The sequence below is a fragment of the Mastomys coucha genome, unplaced genomic scaffold (genome assembly GCF_008632895.1).
Source record: "Mastomys coucha isolate ucsf_1 unplaced genomic scaffold, UCSF_Mcou_1 pScaffold11, whole genome shotgun sequence".
NCBI classification, from domain to species: Eukaryota; Metazoa; Chordata; class Mammalia; order Rodentia; family Muridae; genus Mastomys; species Mastomys coucha.
Genome location: NW_022196893.1, coordinates 8,406,785 through 8,425,960, shown reverse-complemented (window position 1 = coordinate 8,425,960; position 19,176 = coordinate 8,406,785). Strand labels below are relative to the sequence as shown.

The 19,176-nt window shown below is 53.4% G+C and overlaps 1 protein-coding gene across 1 annotated transcript in view; it reads left to right on the top strand.

The window, feature by feature from the left end:
• Myh9 (myosin heavy chain 9) overlaps positions 1-18,567 on the top strand; it is an 81,027-nt gene extending 62,460 nt beyond the window's left edge. Inside the window, exons 19-41 of the mRNA XM_031348328.1 lie at positions 940-1,100; positions 1,834-1,942; positions 2,917-3,048; positions 3,563-3,769; positions 4,017-4,154; positions 4,643-4,766; positions 5,236-5,407; positions 6,699-6,911; positions 7,439-7,583; positions 8,949-9,155; positions 9,318-9,422; positions 9,586-9,738; positions 9,891-10,139; positions 11,266-11,478; positions 11,581-11,793; positions 11,999-12,160; positions 13,267-13,395; positions 14,520-14,608; positions 14,690-14,813; positions 15,128-15,336; positions 15,799-15,907; positions 16,039-16,211; positions 17,095-18,567. Coding sequence (XP_031204188.1) covers positions 940-1,100; positions 1,834-1,942; positions 2,917-3,048; positions 3,563-3,769; positions 4,017-4,154; positions 4,643-4,766; positions 5,236-5,407; positions 6,699-6,911; positions 7,439-7,583; positions 8,949-9,155; positions 9,318-9,422; positions 9,586-9,738; positions 9,891-10,139; positions 11,266-11,478; positions 11,581-11,793; positions 11,999-12,160; positions 13,267-13,395; positions 14,520-14,608; positions 14,690-14,813; positions 15,128-15,336; positions 15,799-15,907; positions 16,039-16,211; positions 17,095-17,212 — 3,654 coding nt within the window. The 3' untranslated portion in view covers positions 17,213-18,567. The remainder of the gene's footprint in view (positions 1-939; positions 1,101-1,833; positions 1,943-2,916; positions 3,049-3,562; positions 3,770-4,016; positions 4,155-4,642; positions 4,767-5,235; positions 5,408-6,698; positions 6,912-7,438; positions 7,584-8,948; positions 9,156-9,317; positions 9,423-9,585; positions 9,739-9,890; positions 10,140-11,265; positions 11,479-11,580; positions 11,794-11,998; positions 12,161-13,266; positions 13,396-14,519; positions 14,609-14,689; positions 14,814-15,127; positions 15,337-15,798; positions 15,908-16,038; positions 16,212-17,094) is intronic.
• The last annotated feature ends 609 nt before the right edge of the window (positions 18,568-19,176 follow it).

The following is a 19,176-nucleotide window of genomic DNA, read 5'->3' as shown; positions in this document are numbered from 1 at the left end:
GGCAACTTGAGGGAAGAGAGGGATCATTTGACTCACATTTCAAGGGTAGAGTCTATCGTGAGGGAGAAGAGGGCGTGGTGGGAAGACAGGGAGGCGGTTGGTGCCATGTAGTCTGCACTGGGCCAGAGAAATGAGTGGCACTCAGCTGCTTTCTCCTTTTGCCCATTTTTTATTCAGTTCAGGAACCCAGTCTATAGGATGGTGGCACCTATCTCTCCTCAGGTAGACAATGGAGCCCTCCTAACACAGACACTCAGAGGCATGTCTCCTGGCTGATTTTTAAATCTAGTCAGTTGACAGCAGAGAGCACCCTTCCCGTGGGCTTTCTAAGGAGTGCAGCTGCCCTGGCTGGAGTTACCCAAGTTTGTCATGATGACTAAAACTTGAGTGGGGCTCACTGGGTGCTTTGGCCTTATGCTGACTGCTTCTGACATTCTCTTGGGTAGTGCCCATGGCCCTACTGGGAGAGAGGTACTGTTATTTGCTTTGTGTCTGTTTTTCTTTAAACTGAAGCATCACCCCCATATAGTTGAGGGAAGTGGCCTCAAGAGGGGACAAGTCAGGGTCTCTAGGTGGTGTTGGGTCCTGAGGCTCATGAAGGCCCTTCCTTTTAATCTTGGTGCCAGTAAACTTTAGCTGCTTCACAGTGAGGGCGTCCTGTTTGAGCATTTGTGGAGTATGACTCCAGGTACAGAGGCAGGAGGTAGACAGGGTCTCTGAAGAGTCCCCTGTTTCTTTGACAGTCTGGCTTGTCACCTTGCTCTGTGTCCTACTCTTGGTGTCCCTGAGACCCATGCCCTCTGATCCTGGGCAGAAGGCTCCATCAGGAGGTGCAGCCACTCTTTGAGACCCACTGGGACAGCTGGGCTGAGGCAAGTCCTGGCCATTCCTCCCGGTGTACAGAGTGATGCAGTCAGTGGTCTGCTTTCCTCCCTCTAGATCAAAGCCTTGGAGCTTGACAGCAACCTGTACCGCATCGGTCAGAGCAAAGTGTTCTTCCGGGCAGGAGTGCTAGCTCACCTGGAGGAAGAGCGGGACTTGAAGATTACCGATGTCATCATTGGCTTCCAGGCCTGCTGCAGGGGCTACCTGGCCAGGAAGTACGTTGCAGGGACCCCTACCCTACACACCTCACCTGTGTTCCTGCTACTGAGTGCAGTATAATCAGCTGTGGTTGAAGGCCTCTGGGGCCTTGAGGAACCTGACTGGCCGTAGGCTCTTGTCCCCCTTTGCCTACTGGATTTCTCAATGGGCAGAAATGGCTATTTACGAGAGAGTCTAGTGGGAGTCATTCGATTGAGTTTTGACTTTCTCAAGTGTCTGCTTATTTAATCCTCACTTTTCACCATGTGGGGATGCCACCCAGGCCTGTCTGTGCCTGTCATGCTCCCTGGAGGCAGCCTGAGCTCACAATGTAAGATCAGCATGTTCAGATTCCCCTGCTGCAGCAGGCACACATGCTCTCGGACAGTCCCAGTGTGAGCTCTGAGCCCTGGAATGAGCATGAGTTTGTGGTGTTGGGAGAAAGGGAGCCCTTCCGCCCACACCTTACTCCCACTTTTTTAGCATATCAGCTGCTGATGCGCTGCACCCCAGCAGCTCAGGCAGGAAGGCAGAAGGGCTAGACAGACGGAAATGATGACTAAGGCCACAGTTAGATCTTGCACTAAGTTCTTGTAGATCCTTTATGCCTGAGAGCACCTGAATGACCTGAGCAGTGACTGAATGACCTGAGCCCTTGTCATTCATCGTGTGTTGAATGACTTGCGTGCCAGGGTTGTCGGTGTATGCTTTCCTCGTCCCTGAGTTGCTGACTGTGCCCTTCCTCTCCAGGGCCTTTGCCAAGAGGCAGCAGCAGCTCACCGCCATGAAGGTCCTACAGAGGAACTGTGCGGCGTACCTCAGGCTGCGCAACTGGCAGTGGTGGAGGCTCTTCACCAAGGTGGGTTCTCCACAGGCAGCTCAACCTCCTCTTGCTCGAGTTGGGCTTGCTGCCCACATCACAAGCCTTTCCTGTAGCTCCATAGGGCTCAGCAATGTGAGCCTAACCTGGTCTTGTCCAAGTGTCTGCCAGCAGCACCACTTGTTTGCTGTGCATGGCATTGTCTGGGCTGGGCCAAAGTCGAGAGCAGCTCCTGTAGGTAAGGGCTTGCCTTCCCTACACATTGGCCCCATGTGGGAGAGAGACACTAGCCTCCTGTAGTACCCTATGGCAGCCAGCTGCTCAGAACGTCTACTCTATGCCCCCAGTCTTTAAAAGTACCCTTTGCAAGCTGGGCATGGTAGAACATCTCTTAATCTTAGCTCTCAGGAGGCAGAGGCAGGCAGATCTCTGTGTCTACATAGTGAATAAGAACAGCTAGATCTACATTGAGACCCTGTCTCAAAGAAAATTCCTTTGCAACTTGTTCTGACAATTTTAGTTTATCATGTATAATGTATATTAAATACCAAAGAGAATCATTAGAAAGAACATAAAACTTCAATCGCGGGCCCCCCAGAGCCAACGCCATGGTGTCTGCATTGATTCTCACTGCAGTAAGTCTCGGCCATGTAAGTCTCACAAGCTTTGGCTTGTGGTCATAGTCTTGTATTTTGCACTTGTGTTTAGAATTCCTATCAGTGTCTATTCCCTAGAGAATAGACGGATCATCCCTAAGCCTTGGGCCTATAAACAGTGCTGCCATGGACATCCTTATGCACATGTAGACATGGTTTCCTGGAAGTGTAATTAAGTGAGTCAGAGGCCTGTAGCATGTTGTTCCAGACTGACTTCTGGGAAGGTTGTACCTTCTTGGACCACCTCCCCAGATAGCAGGTCTGGTTGCCTCTCATCTCTAGAGCTTGCATTCCAGAGATGAGGGAGCTTCTAGGGTGGGCAGCCAGCCGTAACTCTGCCTCCATCTTCTCTCCCAGGTCAAGCCCCTGCTGAACTCAATAAGGCATGAGGATGAGCTGTTAGCCAAGGAGGCTGAGCTGACAAAGGTTCGAGAGAAGCATCTGGCTGCAGAGAACAGGCTGACAGAGATGGAGACTATGCAGTCTCAGGTAGGTGTCAGTCTCCACCCGTCAACCCCAGCTACTCAGTGCTGCCCCCTATTGGCCACCATCAGGCCGGCTGGCTTGCAACTTATTTGCAGTCCAGTGGGAGAGCAGTAGTCAGCTGGGAGCCTGAGCCATAAGCGCCCACCCTGGAGCTGCTTGAGGAGTACACATCAGCTCTGTTGCTAAGTGTTGACAGTGTGCCTAAGATTCGTAATGTAAAGGGGGATGAAGAGATTCACCCTGTCGTCTAGCCCCTACTGACGCTGAGTGCTGCGACGGAGAGAGTGGTGGAGCAGAGCTACTCACTTCTGTGTGCCAAGGAAAGAAGGGGTCAGGGCCCCAATATTCCCTGCAAGATCATGCCCCAGTGGCCTCTGCTTCTAAAGTTCGCAGCAGCTAACAATGCCAGCCACTGGCAACCAAGCCTTTTGTGCCTGCCTTGGGGGACATTTCTTATCTGGACACCGAGGAGGCCGCAGGGAACTTAAACTTAGTCTTTGCACATGTTCTTTTGCAGCTAATGGCAGAGAAGCTGCAGCTTCAGGAGCAGCTGCAGGCGGAAACAGAACTGTGTGCCGAGGCTGAGGAGCTCCGGGCCCGCCTGACAGCGAAGAAGCAGGAGCTGGAGGAGATCTGCCATGACCTGGAGGCCAGGGTGGAGGAGGAGGAGGAGCGCTGCCAGTACCTGCAGGCGGAGAAGAAGAAGATGCAGCAGAACATTCAGGTACCACCTGCACCCGTGGGCACGACTCACATCTCCGTGAGTGTTACTCATTGAACATCGAGGCCACTGAGCTTGTCTCTTTGGTCCTTCCTCCATCAGCCTCAGCATAGGCCTCTTTGTGGCATGCTGGCTCAAGCAAGGAACAATGTGATGGCAGTCATGTGCCCAGTTCACATGCAGGTTTCCTGAGGAGGGGCCAGGCGTGTGTGTGTGTCCTCCGCCCTTCTCACATCTCCTCTCTGTTTAGGAACTGGAGGAGCAGCTGGAGGAGGAGGAGAGTGCCCGGCAGAAGCTGCAGCTTGAGAAGGTGACCACCGAGGCCAAGCTGAAGAAACTGGAGGAGGACCAGATCATCATGGAGGACCAAAACTGCAAACTGGCCAAGGTGGGGCCTGGTGTTCCATGCAGTTATGAAGAAGGTAGGGCAGAGCAGGGCCAAGACCTGCCTACCTGCCTGTTCGCCCGCAGTGCCATGGCTCTGCCCAGCAGCAAGCCACTTCTCCCCGAGCATACAAGGCCTCTGGATACCAGCACCATGTGCAAAGGGTTTTCTCATGAATGAGGAGGCTGGGGCCAGAGGCTTACCATTTCTCCTTGGGAAAGACTTCACCAACTTTTAGGATTGAGAAAACAGCAGATGGCAACCTCTCATGGACCACTTGTCCTTTCCCTAAACTAGTTGACACTAGAAGTCTTTCTCACTGACCACAGGGAGGTCTTGGATGCCTACATTTGTAGTGTCTGTGAACTTGGCCAAGTCTTTAAGGCCCTGCCTTACCTTTGATCCATACATTTATGGTTGAGTCTTTGGACGAGCTAAGGTATGTATTCAATCAGCACTGAACTCCTCTGACATTCTTCCTCCACTATCAGGAGAAGAAACTGCTGGAAGACAGGGTAGCTGAATTCACTACCAATCTCATGGAAGAGGAGGAGAAGTCCAAGAGCCTGGCCAAGCTCAAGAACAAGCACGAGGCGATGATCACTGACCTGGAAGGTGAGGCGCGCTGGCCTGGAGCATCCTGTCCATCCAGAACGCTGAGCTCTGTGCCACTCATAGGCGTGCCAGGCTCAGCCCAGGGCTCGGCCAGTGCCTTAAGGCAAGGCCGTCAGGCTTCAGGGACGCTATCTGGTTCTCCTGCAAGTCAGGGCTGCAGACACATTGCTGCATGGCAGGACGGTTGCCTGTGTGAGGAGTGATAAGCATGTGTTGGGCACAGCCGTTTTAGAAGCTGTTGAACTTTTGACAGCTGTGAAGGGAAGAAGGGAGGAGTCAGACTCCAGGTGCCGTGCTGCCATGGGGACACATAGGCCTTGGTAGCTTCTAGGGCTCAGCTTCATCTCAGAGTTGGAAGTGGGTGTGGACGTGGTGTCTGCTTAAACTGTCCATGTGTCCTACAAGTGCACAGTGTTTGGTTTTATACAAGTAACTAAGGCTCCGTGTCCCTCCCTGCCCTTCCTGGCAGAGCGCCTCCGTAGGGAGGAGAAGCAAAGGCAGGAGTTGGAGAAGACCCGCCGCAAGCTGGAGGGAGACTCCACAGACCTCAGCGACCAGATCGCTGAGCTCCAGGCACAGATCGCAGAGCTCAAGATGCAGCTGGCCAAGAAGGAGGAGGAGTTGCAGGCTGCCTTGGCCAGGTGAGGCTCCCTCTGCTCCTATCCAGTGTTGCATGTGCAGTGGCTTCCCGCCCCATTCTTGGTGCTACAATAAGCCATGAGCATGCTTTCTGATTTTGTCTCAGAGCCTATGGGAAAGATACTTCTGATCCACAGACAGTGTGTTCCAGAGTGCTTAATCTTTACAAAAGCCATCTACAGCCCATTCTCTGTAGTCCTCCCTCTCATTCTGTAGTCCTCTTTCCCTATTCTCTGTAGTCCTCTCTCCCTTCCCCTTTCACCCATCCTCCTCTCCTCTCCTGTCCTATGCTCTTTCCTTATTTTGAGACTATAGGCATATATTAAAAGTAATTTTTTTCTTTTTATTTATCTTTTTTACATTTACCTGTTGGGAGGAGCCCAAGGATAATGCGCCATGCTGCACATGTCGAGGTCAGAGGGCATTTTGCCTGAGTCAGTTCTCTTCTTCCATGTGTGGGTCCCAGGGATTGAACTTAGTCCTTGGGCTTGGTTGCAAGCCTGCTGAGCCATTTCAGCGCCCTGTATACATTTCTTTTTAAATAGCAACTTTAGATTTATAGAAAGTCGAGATTTCCCATACGTGCCCTGCCCCTACATGTACAGCTCCTCCCTCCCTCCCTCCATCTGCCACAATCATGATACAGCAGTTTCAGCTGAATTTAACAGCTCTTAATGATGTAAATTTATAGCACATCCACGTTTTAATTTAGTTACAGTGATTATGACCTGCACTGTTTTATTTCTTTGTATCTTTTCGGTAAACATTTGAATTTTTATATGTTTAAGGCAGTCTTAATTAAGAAAATGAAATAATTCTATTGTCCAGTTCTCAATTGCTATTTATCTTTAATAATATATTTTTAAATTTGTGTGTGTGTGTGTGTGTGCGTGCGTGCGTGTGTGCGTGCATGTTGTGTGTGTGTGTGCCTGCGTGTGTGCGTGCGTGCGTGCGTGCGTGCGTGTGTGCGTGCGTGTTGTGTATGTGTTGTGTTTCCCCTTGGGAACTAGAAGAAGGTATCAGAGCTCCTGGACCTGGAGTTGTAGGCAGTTGTGAGCTACCATGTGGGAGGAGCAGCCCGTGCTCTTCTAAAGCATTGAGCCGTCTCTCCCAGCTCCACGTGGTATTGCTCTTAGCCGTCCTGGATGGCTTAGCTTTGCCAAGGTTGATCCTCAGTCCATGATTGTGAGTGCCAGACGGTGCTTGGCTGCACCTTCCCAAGACTCTTCTGCACATTCCTGTTGCTTGGTGGTGAGAGCGACCTCATGCTGATGTCACTGATCTCCTTGACAGAGTGGAAGAAGAAGCTGCTCAGAAGAATATGGCCCTAAAGAAGATTCGAGAACTGGAAACTCAGATCTCTGAGCTCCAGGAGGACCTGGAGTCTGAGCGAGCCTCCAGGAATAAAGCTGAGAAGCAGAAACGGGATCTTGGAGAAGAGCTAGAAGCACTGAAGACGGAGCTGGAGGACACTCTGGACTCCACAGCTGCCCAGCAGGAGCTGAGGTGTGCTGTGGGCAGGTTGATGGGGAGGCCTGAGTGCAGGGAGTGTGCAGGCATGCGGGCGTGAGGGCGTGCGGTGTGTGGGCATGTGTGTCGATGGTTCCTTAGTCTCTTCACTGAGGGAAGTCCTGCTGCAGACCCTGGGGAGACAGAATGGAGCTTAGGGCTGAAAAGGCACACGTCTGCAGCATGCGTGTTTGCTAGGTTGGGCCTGAGGATGGAGAGATGACCAAGGAGGGAGGCCAATGGTAGGGAATCTGTGCATGTCTGGGTCTGGTGGCACACACACTTGGGAGCCATAGGCAGAAGGGTGAGGAGTTCAGGGTCATTCTTGGCTACAGAGTGGGTTTAAGGCCAGCATGGTCTACATGAGAACTTAGTTCAGAGGGAGAGGGAGAAGAAGAGACACAAGAGAAGAAGCTGTATGAGTTGCCCTGTCCCTTTCAGGCCTCTGCAGTCAAGAGTTGGGACAAGGGACAATATCCCCCTAGTGGAGTGTTGCCTCCAGTCTCATGGTGTTTTCTGTCCAGGTCGAAACGTGAGCAGGAAGTGAGCATCCTGAAGAAGACTCTGGAGGATGAGGCCAAGACCCACGAGGCCCAGATCCAGGAGATGAGGCAGAAGCACTCGCAGGCCGTGGAGGAGCTGGCGGATCAGTTGGAGCAGACTAAGCGGGTACGGGGACTCTGGGAGAGGTGCACTGTGTCTGGAGAGGGTCCAGATGGTCCTTGTTACATTGGAACCGGAGGAGAGCAGAGCAGGTGCAGTGTCAGGCTGGACCCCAGCTTTGTCAGAATGACATGGGCACATAATTTCTTCTGTGCCTCAGCTTCTCTGCTAGTAAGGGAGGATAGTGGCTGGTTTGTCTTGTGATTATTTGAGGTTGAGTTGATCATACCGTAAATCATCTGAGTAGTTAATGCTCTACTAACCTGTCCACAGAGCTTGGGGGATGGCCATGGCCTTCACCCTGAACCTAAGGGGGCCCAGTGGTCTCTGCTGACTGAGAGATCTTCCTCACAAACTCCTAGCACATGATCAGCTGACGTTTTACTGGGAAACCTGATGTTGTCCATCCAGGTGGCTCCTTCTAAACAAATTCTTTCTTCCTTCCTTCCTTCCTTCCTTTTTTTTTTTTTTTTTTTTTTTTTTTTTTTTTTTTTTTTTTTTTTTTTGGTTTTTCGAGACAGGGTTTCTCTGTGTAGCCTTGGCTGTCCTGGAACTCACTCTGCAGACCAGGCTGGCCTCGAACTCAGAATTCCGCCTGCCTCTGCCTCCCAAGTACTAGGATTAAAGGTGTGTGCCACCACCGCCCGGCTCTAATTCGTTGTGGCTTTCAGCTCATGTTCTTCTTGGCAACTAGGCCGTTTCTTCCATGCGGCAGCCTAGCACATTTAGAAGCACACCTCGCCCTACTTCACCAGCACTGTGCTGCGATCTGTTTTGTAGTGTTTTTACCCAGCATGCCTTTGTACTGGCCCAGGGTCCTGTGACCTGTGACCTGTGACCCTTGACCTTGTTAAGCACATGAGTGCCTGTTAGTAAGCTGCACTTTCCTAGTTTTGTTTTGTTCTTTTGTTTGTTTTTTTGAGATAGGGTTTCACTGTGTAACCTTGGCTGTCCTAGAACCTACTACATAGAGCAGGTTGGCCTTGAGCTCACAGAGATCCACCCCTCTCTGCTAGGATTGAAGGCACATATCTCCTCACCTGACACCTTCATAGTTTTTGGAAGGATTGCTATTTTCGAGTCTAGGAGCGGTTTTCCTTGTATTGTGAATGTTGCTAAAATCCCTACAGATACCCATGAAACTTCATATACTAGAACATCCCCTCCATTCAGAGAGGGAAAGCTTGCAGGATTCTTTCACCTACCTTCAGGATCTGAGAATAAGCGCCACCCAGGCTTTCTTTGCCCAGGCTCTTGAGTCAGAGGCAGCAGCAGCCTTTGGACCTAGGGTCCTTGCCTCTTCAGCAGCTTAGAAAGTGCAGGCATGTACCCGACACCGCATACTCACCGCACCCTTGCCTCCTCCTCCAGGTAAAAGCTACCCTTGAGAAGGCGAAGCAGACCCTGGAGAATGAGCGGGGAGAGCTGGCCAATGAGGTGAAGGCCCTGCTGCAGGGCAAGGGCGACTCAGAGCACAAGCGCAAGAAGGTGGAGGCGCAGCTGCAAGAACTGCAGGTCAAGTTCAGCGAGGGGGAGCGTGTACGAACAGAGCTGGCAGACAAGGTCACCAAACTGCAGGTGAGCTTCTGCTGGACCCAGGCCTGAGGCATGCTGCACCCTCTGTGTGCTTTTTCATCCTGGCTCCTCAGCCAGGACCCCATGGTTCAGCTCAAGAGTAGTCCAGCTTTGCAGGAACAGTTCTGAGCACCCACAGTCTCCACCTCTCTTTTCCCTACCCAGGTTGAACTGGACAGTGTGACCGGTCTCCTTAACCAATCTGACAGCAAGTCCAGCAAGCTTACGAAGGATTTCTCTGCGCTGGAGTCCCAGCTCCAGGACACACAGGTGAGGACAGCGCCAGGACCTGGAAGCCCAGAGAGCTTTAGCTACCACACCCTGCTTCTTGCTTGCAGACAGACATGCCTGATAGCACATCCTCTCCTCACCCTCTGTTGGGTTTTGGGGTGCTCCTGCGCCTCCTGAGCATCCCCTTTGCCTTCTTGAGTAGGAGCTGCTCCAGGAGGAGAACCGGCAGAAGCTAAGCCTGAGCACCAAGCTCAAGCAGATGGAGGATGAGAAAAACTCCTTCAGAGAGCAGCTGGAGGAGGAAGAGGAGGCCAAGCGCAACTTGGAGAAGCAGATCACCACCCTCCATGCCCAGGTGTGGTGCCCTCTCCCTCCTGGGAAGAGGGAGGTGATTGGAGCGGGTCCGAAACTGGGTTGGCCCCGTTTATGGTATAGCAGGCGTATCCCAGGTTGTCCTGGAGAATGGTGCCAGTGTGGGTGTTTGTGTCACTCCCCTGTCCCGCCCAGGTGACCGACATGAAGAAGAAGATGGAGGATGGTGTGGGGTGCCTGGAGACCGCAGAAGAGGCAAAGCGGAGGCTTCAGAAGGACCTGGAAGGCCTGAGCCAGCGGCTTGAGGAAAAGGTGGCTGCCTATGATAAGCTGGAGAAGACCAAGACACGGCTGCAGCAGGAGCTGGACGACCTACTGGTTGATCTGGACCACCAGCGGCAGAGCGTCTCCAACCTGGAAAAGAAGCAGAAGAAGTTTGACCAGGTGTGGCCTCCCCTCCTCTCCTTCTGTCCTCTCCCATCCACAGAGCAGGGGGGTGGGCGTGGCCAGGCCCCCAGTCTGCAGCCTGGCAGGGAGCCGGGGCTGGGGGGGGGGAGTAACCAGAAGATTTAGGAGCAGGATTCAGACATAATCAGTCCTCCTTCCACCATGGCGATGCAGACATAGGCCAGATGGAGTAACAGACTAAATCATCAGGGTCAACACGTGCAAGACAAACCCAGACCCCCTGCCATGCTTTAAAACTCTGTTTAGTAACACTTAGTTATTTAGTGTGTATGCATGTGCAAATGCACCGCAGTGCATGTGCTGAGGTAGAGGTCAACTTGCACAAGTCCATCTTCTGTCATTACCTGTGGAGCCATCTCCTGGCCCTGTGTTTTTCCAGATAAATTTTCATTGTACATGGCCACGCTCATTTGCATGCTGCTGCTGGCTCTTAGCATCATAAGTGGCAGAGCTGAATGGCCTGCAAGAGGCTGTACAACCTCTAAGGAATGTTCTTTATGAAAAGGTCCCAATCTGTGGTGCAGGTGAAGAGTGGGCAGAGAGACAGGAAGGCAGGAAGGTGAGGAATAGTGAGGGGGGCCCACATAGAGCAGGCACAGTGGGTGCAGCCATCTTTGGAGATGGGCCACGTGTGGGATTTAAGCTTTTAAGCAGATCTTTTCAGGAATCTGGGCATCCTCACTGGGTAACATAAATGAGAGAGTTAAGCAGAGAGGTTGCAGAGATGCTCAGCTGTTAAGAGATGTCACTGCTCTTCTAGAGGACAAGTTCCATTCCTAGCACCCAAGCCAGGCAGCTCACAACCACCCGTAACTGTGGCTCTATGGAGTCCACCACACTCTCCTGGCTTCTGCTGGCACCGGCACACGCAGGTGTATGTGTATGTGTATGTTTGCATGTACATGTGTGCACACACAGATGAACATCTTTAAGAATGTAGGCAGAGATCAAAACACAGAGCTAGAGGAATCCCTGCTCTCTTCCTGCCAGGACACTCTGGTAGCCAGCAAGTCCTGGTAGCATCCTTGGGCCTGCTGGTCTGGGTCCAGCTGTAGGGTCCAGTGGTCTTCAGTTAGCCTCACAGTGAGACTTCTTTCCCCAGCTCCTGGCTGAGGAGAAGACCATCTCGGCCAAGTACGCAGAGGAGCGTGACCGAGCTGAGGCTGAGGCCCGTGAGAAGGAGACAAAGGCACTGTCTCTGGCCCGGGCACTCGAGGAGGCCATGGAGCAGAAGGCAGAGCTGGAGCGACTCAACAAGCAGTTCCGCACGGAGATGGAGGACCTCATGAGCTCCAAGGATGACGTGGGCAAGAGTGTGAGTGACAACTCACATCCTGGTTCTGGGGAGCCCAGGGGTGTGGTATGAGCTCAGGCCCCATGCTGTCTGAGTCTGTAACTAATGTGGGGGCTCTGCCAGGTCCATGAGCTGGAGAAGTCCAAGCGTGCCTTGGAGCAGCAGGTGGAGGAGATGAAGACCCAGCTGGAGGAGCTGGAGGACGAGCTGCAGGCCACTGAGGATGCCAAGCTCCGTCTGGAGGTGAACCTGCAGGCCATGAAGGCCCAGTTTGAACGGGATCTGCAGGGCCGGGATGAACAGAGCGAGGAGAAGAAGAAACAGCTGGTCAGACAGGTGTGTATGGCCTCCTCACTCTGGGGACACCAGGGACTGCATCTGGACCATCTTCCCACTGCCTCATTTCTCAGTGGCTAACTTTGTGCTTTGTCCCTGGTGGCCATGCGGGTACCCCAGAACTGGCCTGAGCTCATCTGAACTCGGCGCTCAGCAGTGAGCGCTAAGCATGAGCCCTGCCTTCTGAGCTGCCAGTGTTCTTCAGGTGCGGGAGATGGAGGCAGAGCTGGAGGACGAGAGGAAGCAGCGCTCCATGGCCATGGCAGCACGCAAGAAGCTAGAGATGGATCTGAAGGACCTGGAGGCGCACATCGACACGGCCAACAAGAACCGGGAGGAGGCCATCAAACAGCTGCGGAAGCTTCAGGTGAGGCAGACCCGGGCTGGTCACAGATGGGGCTGGTAGAGCCTGGGAGTCAGGGCCTGCCCCACTGTGAGCCTGTCTGTGGGAGCTCCTAGCCTGTCTCACAGGTGAGGCTCGGGCTCAGAAGGGACTCAGTAACAAGAGGGGGATGAGGACATTAAGCCAAGAAGAAGGTAGCTGGACATGCAGAAGAGTCAGGGATGGTGGCCACTTAAACTCAGGCTTCAGGAAGAGACCAGGTACCGCAGTGTTCAGTGAAGGACGGTCTGAACTGATGGCTCTGAGAAGCGGCTCAGAGCTTGGGGCATATACTTGGGGCAGTTTCCACTCACCAGGGATTAAAGACTAACATTAATAAAAACAGCTCTTGTGTAGTCATTCACACAAGTATACCAGCAGTGAGGAAGATTAAACATCACACCGGCTGATGGGCAGTGGTGGCGAACGCCTTTAATCCCAGCACTTGGGAGGCAGAGGCAGGTGGATTTCTAAGTTCGAGGCCAGCCTAGTCTACAGAGTGAGTTCCAAGACATCCAGGGCTATACAGAGAAACCTTGTCTCAAAAAAAAACCAAACAAAAAAACAAACACAAACAAGCAAACATCACACCGGCAGGGTTGTGAGGCATAGGAGGCCAGCTCACTGATGGCATTCTTAAGAGCTGCACATAACAGGAGTCATACTCTGCCTCTGAGAATGCCATCTTGAGATTTGTCTGCAAAAGAAAAAGAAGGTCTTCAGGTCAGCAGGCGGGGCCGGAGGGACTGAGTTTCCTGGCAGGAAGCATACTTGCTGTCTTGTCCCTGAGCGTACCTGGCCACTGACTGTACGCCATGGCTGCTGCAGTGGATGATGCCGCTCCAAGCCAACAGGAAGTTATAGAAAGCGTACACTGTGTCCAGGGGTCTGTGCTGTGAGAGCCCCTTCTAAGTCTAGTCAGGAAGGCCCGCACAGAGCCACCCACCTTTGATTACTTCTCTGTCACTTTAAAAAAGGCTGGCTAAAATCATGCCAGGCTTAGAGCAGGTCACTGTGGGGACGTGGTCCCGAAGGGGTGGAGGCTCCAAGCAGATGGGAGTAGCTGGTGATGCTGACCTCTCCCCACGCAGGCCCAGATGAAGGACTGTATGCGGGAGCTGGACGACACACGTGCCTCCCGGGAGGAGATCCTGGCGCAGGCCAAGGAGAATGAGAAGAAGCTGAAGAGCATGGAGGCTGAGATGATTCAGCTGCAGGAGGTGGGCCAGCTGTGGGTGCAGGGCAGCTGCAGGAGGTGGGGCAGCTGTGGGTGCAGGGCAGCTGCAGGAGGTGGGGCAGCTGTGGGTGCAGGGCAGCTGCAGGAGGTGGGGCAGCTGGGGGTGCAGAGCAGTTACAGGAGGTGGGGCAGCTGTGGGCACAGGGCAGCTGCAGGAGGTGGGCCAGCTGTGGGTGCAGGGCAGCTGCAGGAGGTGGGCCAGCTGTGGGCGCAGGGCCGCTGCCTCTGGCCAGCAAGTCACAGCTGACTTTTCCTGTCAGTAGGAGTCAGCAGGGAGGGAAGAGCAGAAAGAAACTGAGGAGCCTCCATTAGGGAGTCAATAACGGGGTCCCTCTAGAGCTTTATCCTTTAGCTGCACACCTTGGCATGGTGTTGTGTGTATGTTCGTGTATGTCCATGTCTGTAATATGGAAGACTTTGAGATGCAGCCACCAACACAGCAACAGACCCCCGCCTCTTAAATGAATAGGTGATCCTTGAGTCCCCAGTTCATTCCATCAACCAACACTGTGTTGATTATGAGTCTCTAACAGTTGCCTAGGGCACAGAGGAGCCTGAGTGCCCCCTGGGCTGCTATTTTAGTTACACATGAAGCATGTGGTGGGGAGGGGTGGGGTGGTGTTTCCAGGTCTGGTAGACTTCCCACAAAGGGCCATCACTGGTTTATGAATGCTCAGTCTGACCTTCTGCTCTGGCATGGCTCCTCTCTTCTGCTGGGTTTGGGGTGATATCCTCCATTCTCACCATCATGCATGGTGATCTAGAGGCCTCCACAGCCCATCTGCTGCCCTCAGTGTCTATCTGACCATATGCAGAGAGACCAGCACTGCAGGTCTGTCCACAGTCTTCCCCGTTAGGCCTGGGTATTTCCTGTTTATAGCCCTGGCTCCTGGCTTGACTCCCAAGTTCTTAGACATAGGAGCTTTATAAACACATGCCTGAACTATGCCCTAGGGTGGACATAACCCTGGGAGCTAGAGGAGTCCTGGGAAAGGGCTTTATGGAGGAATGGAGGAATGTGCTAAGGGCGCAGAGAGGATGTGTGGGTTGCTGGCAGTGAAGACTGTGTTGGTCCCAGTGGATCATGTTCTGGTGTCCTTGTGACAGGAACTGGCAGCTGCTGAGCGTGCTAAGCGCCAGGCCCAACAGGAACGGGATGAGCTGGCTGATGAGATCGCCAACAGCAGTGGCAAAGGGTGAGCCAGAGGGAGGAAGCACAGGATGCTAGGAGGGCCTCCTCAGCTGTGTGAGCACTCACTTCTCACGCTCCTCCCCAGGGCCCTAGCATTGGAGGAGAAGCGGCGACTAGAGGCCCGCATTGCCCAGCTTGAGGAGGAGCTGGAGGAGGAACAGGGCAACACGGAGCTGATCAACGACCGGCTGAAGAAGGCCAACCTGCAGGTGAGGAGCAGCACTGCAGTGGGCCTTGCACACCGGCTCCTGACTCTGTCTGAGCTCCTTGTGGTGCTCAGGCCCTGGCGGGCAGAAGTAGGATGGGTGCTCTCTGCTGTCTGATTGCTTCTGACGCTGTGAAGGCCTGTGCCTCTGACACTAGGTTTCAGGAAGTTTCTGGGGCCTAGTCATGGGCAGATCCTTCCTGAGAGAGCTGGGATGTTTGTTGGCCCTGGTGTGTGAGAAGGAGAGGGTCCTGCATGGCCCTGCAGCTGGGAGCCAGCCTTCCTTGAGGTCACTCTACCTCTACTCCCTTCCTACAGATCGACCAAATAAACACCGACCTGAACCTGGAACGCAGCCATGCCCAAAAGAACGAGAATGCGCGGCAGCAGATGGAACGCCAGAACAAGGAGCTCAAGGCCAAGCTGCAGGAAATGGAGAGCGCTGTCAAGTCCAAATACAAGGCTTCCATTGCGGCCTTGGAGGCCAAGATCGCACAGCTGGAGGAGCAGCTGGACAACGAGACCAAGTAGGTGCCCTACCCAGACTGAGGGCACAGTGTTGGTCTCTGCCACCTCAGGTTGGGTCAGGACCCATTCTGTCTTCCAGGCCCCACAACCATCCTCATTTGCTCTGAGAAGTACGTGGAGTTTGAATGGAAACCCATAGGCCACTTCCAAAACTGGGGGCTTTGTGGGCTCTTTCTAGTGAGAGATTGATTTTTGGTTTAGCAAAATTGAGACTTGGAGGTAATGGGATCTTTCTGGGTCCCAAGCCTCAGTTTCTCCATAGACAAGCTTCTTCATTGGCCTCATGGCTCAGCCCAGGTGTCATCCTGAGACAGCAGCTACTGAGTGTCCAGAAAAGACTAGTACAGCACCTTAGCCTCCAGGCCTCCACGTGGCCCCAGGAAGTGAGAGGTCTGGTTGCCATCTGGCCATGCTATCTGGTGGAGGGTGCCCCTTTCAGTCAGCATTTCTTTCCTACCCAGGGAACGCCAGGCAGCCTCCAAGCAGGTGCGCCGGACGGAGAAGAAGCTGAAAGATGTGCTGCTGCAGGTGGAGGATGAGAGGAGGAACGCGGAGCAGTTCAAGGACCAGGTCTGTGCTCAGCAGGGCCTGGGTTCTGTCTGTGCTCGGCAGGGCTGGGTTTCTGTGCTCGGCAGAGCCTTGGTCTGGGTGGGCTGCACTCAGAGCATCTCACCAGCGTCCCTGGCCGCCTGTTTCTGCAGGCCGACAAGGCATCCACCCGCCTGAAGCAGCTTAAGCGGCAGCTAGAGGAGGCTGAAGAGGAGGCCCAGCGGGCCAATGCCTCACGCCGGAAGCTGCAGCGTGAGCTGGAGGATGCCACAGAGACAGCCGATGCTATGAACCGCGAGGTCAGCTCCCTGAAGAACAAGCTGAGGTGAGCTGGCCTTCTGTCCCCTGACCACACTTCCTACTCAGGCTAGTTCTGAGCACATTTCAGAAAGCCGTTTCCTTCCAGAGCCTGTGCATGGTGGTGGGGCACAATGACAGATGCAGAGGTCCCCTCCCTAGTCTGCCTTTTGAGGTCTCTGTCACTGGGACTTAGCCAGGCTCTTGAATGAATAGCAGATTTTTGGCACTTTGTTCCCAGCCTATCTTAATGGTCTATCTGGCAGCTCCAAGCCTGATGGGTGGTGCTTCCATGCTGGGGTTTTTGAATTGACTGTTAGAAGCTTTCTGGCCTACACTCTTAGGAGATGTCTGAGGGAGTGCTGGTGTGGGTCACAATGCAGCATGCAGGAAAGCTTGGTTCGGTTAGTTAGAATGTCGCCATTCTTCCAATCAGAGGGAATCTTTTTCAAAGCATGAAAATCAGACTTCCCTGAGAAATTCAACTGTGTTTTCTAACGTCATCAGAGGATGCCCCAACTCCTGTGTGAACAGTTGTTCCCGGAGCTTCTGTGTCTACTTATTTCTTTTTGTTTTGTTCTGTGGTGCTGTGATGGAACTCAGGGTCCCACATGTGTTAGATATGTGCTCTGTCACTAAGCCACTCCCAACTCACCCTGCCTACTTGTGAGGCTTGAGCACAGGCCTGTGTTGCAGGAGGCAGCTCCACCTGTCTCCAGCAGCGCCCTCTGCTGGTGCTTTGTAGTGAGGCACCTGGCAGGTAAGGCCTGCAGGTGCTCTCTGGTGGTCCACTTCCTCTGACAGAGGTGATCCCTGGCCTCCTTCCCTCTAAAGATCACTTTGAAATCTTCGTACTGGGCTGTCCATTTCTCTTTAGCTTGGCCCCACTGACCCTCTGCCTCTGCCCACAGGCGTGGGGACCTGCCGTTTGTCGTGACCCGCCGAATTGTCCGGAAAGGCACTGGTGACTGCTCAGACGAGGAGGTCGACGGTAAAGCAGATGGGGCTGATGCCAAGGCAGCTGAATAGGAACTTCTCCTGCAGCCCAAGACAGATGGACAGACGGCTCCGCCTCCCTTCCCCAGCCCTCCACACCCCTGCCTTGAGACTGCTCTGCCCATGACCCTCTCTCCCAAGGCCTTCCGAGGGCATTGGCTTCCTTTGCTGCAGCCCGTTCAGTCCTCCATAACCTTTGAGAATCTGATACCAAAGAGTCCAGGCTGGCTCAGGCCAGATGACCCACAAGGTCTTGCCCCACTTGCCTGAAAGCACAGGTGGTAGACAAGAAGGGCAGCCATCGGAGTGGGCACAAGAGTTTTCTATGAATCTATTTTTACTTCAGATAAAGGTTTGATAGCTCAGGCCCTCTAGAAGTGTTGTTACCTTCCCCCACCTTGGCTACCTGTTCCCCACCCCATTCCTTCCTCTGCTATTGGCAATCACACACGGTAACCTCACACCTGCCCTAGGGCCCCCTTCCTGGGCCCTTCCTGAAGGAGCAGTCCAGGGCTTACGCCTCTGTGCTGGGTGCAGAACATGGGACACTCTGGGAATCCCCCCACTCCCTTCTGGGTAGCACTGGTGCCTCTGCTCCTTCCAACTGTAAAATGTCTCAAGTGCAATGCCCCTCCCCTCCCTTGCTGGGGGCAGAATGTCCTAGCACTGGGGCAAACCAGACAGGGCATCAGGGCCACTCTAGAAAGGCCAGCAGCCTTCCCGTGGCTTCTCCCAGCACTCTAGGGGACCAAATATATGTAATGGTTAAGGAACTTACAGGGCCTAGCAGCCAGAATTTATAAGGGCTGGGCCCACTGTGCACCCTTCTGTCTCTCCTAGGACTGGGGCCCACTGTGTGCCCTTGTGCCTCTCCTAGGACTGGGGCCAAGGGTGGCTGAGCTGCGCCACCCACTCTATAGCTTCAAGTCTGCCTTCCACATGGATGCTTTTGAGAGAGAAAAAAAGGTTTTTATTTTTCCCTTCTTGTAGTAAGTGCTCTAGTTCTGGGTGCCTTCCCAGCCTTGTCCTGGAACCATGTTTAGAAGAGAGTAGCCTGCCCTGCAATGGTCTACACTGGTCGCTGAGTTTCCCTGTGCGCCTCACTGTCTTGTAAATGCTGTGATCAGGTTCCTTTAAGGCAAGAAGGCTTTTTTTTTTTTTTTTTTTTTTTTTAAAGGAAAACCAGTCAAATCATGAATCATGAAACTACATATGCTAGAAAAGCTCTGAATTCAGGTCCCAGTTGCTGTCACAAAGGAGTAAGTGGGACGCGCACCCCTTTTTTATATAATATAAGTGCCTTAGCATGTGTCGCAGCTGTCACCACTACAGTAAGCTGGTTTACAGATGTTTCCACTGAGCGTCACAATAAAGAGTACCATGTCCTACTCTCTGGTGTCTGGGTGTCTGTCCACAGCAGGGAGAGAGGCCTGGAAGGGCTGGGCCAGCTGTCACAAGAGACCACACTTGACTCTGCTTAGCCCTTGGAGAGGGTTCTGAGACATCCTGGGCACCAGCAGGGGCTCACAGCCCTAGGAAGCAGGAGCCTCCTCCCTCCATGCAGGCTAAGAGGCTGGGAGCCATGGGCCTAGGGCTGGTTCAGGTGTCCTCTCCTTCCATATGCTGGGCTCCCCTTTCTCCTCTAGGAGGAGGAGGTTCTGGAGGAGATGCTGTGGTTCTAGAGGCAGGAAGTGGGGAGGAGTGGGTAGTGAGGAGAAGCTGAGGAGGGGCGCAGTGTGCCCAGCAAGCACTCAGCATCGGCATGCTTCAGGAAAGAGGATCCAGGGTGTGTCAGCCAACACGGTGCTATGGGAAATCAGAAGGCCTGGGAGACAGACTCCATCAGACTAGTCCGTTCTGATGGCCACGCCCCCAGAGCAGCCTGCGTCCTGCTAGATTGACACATGCTCATCTTCACTGTTTTCATCTATTACCTTCTTGTCCTGAGTGTGCCTCTGCGTCTTTTGCCTTTTATCATTTGTATTTACTCGCAGCAC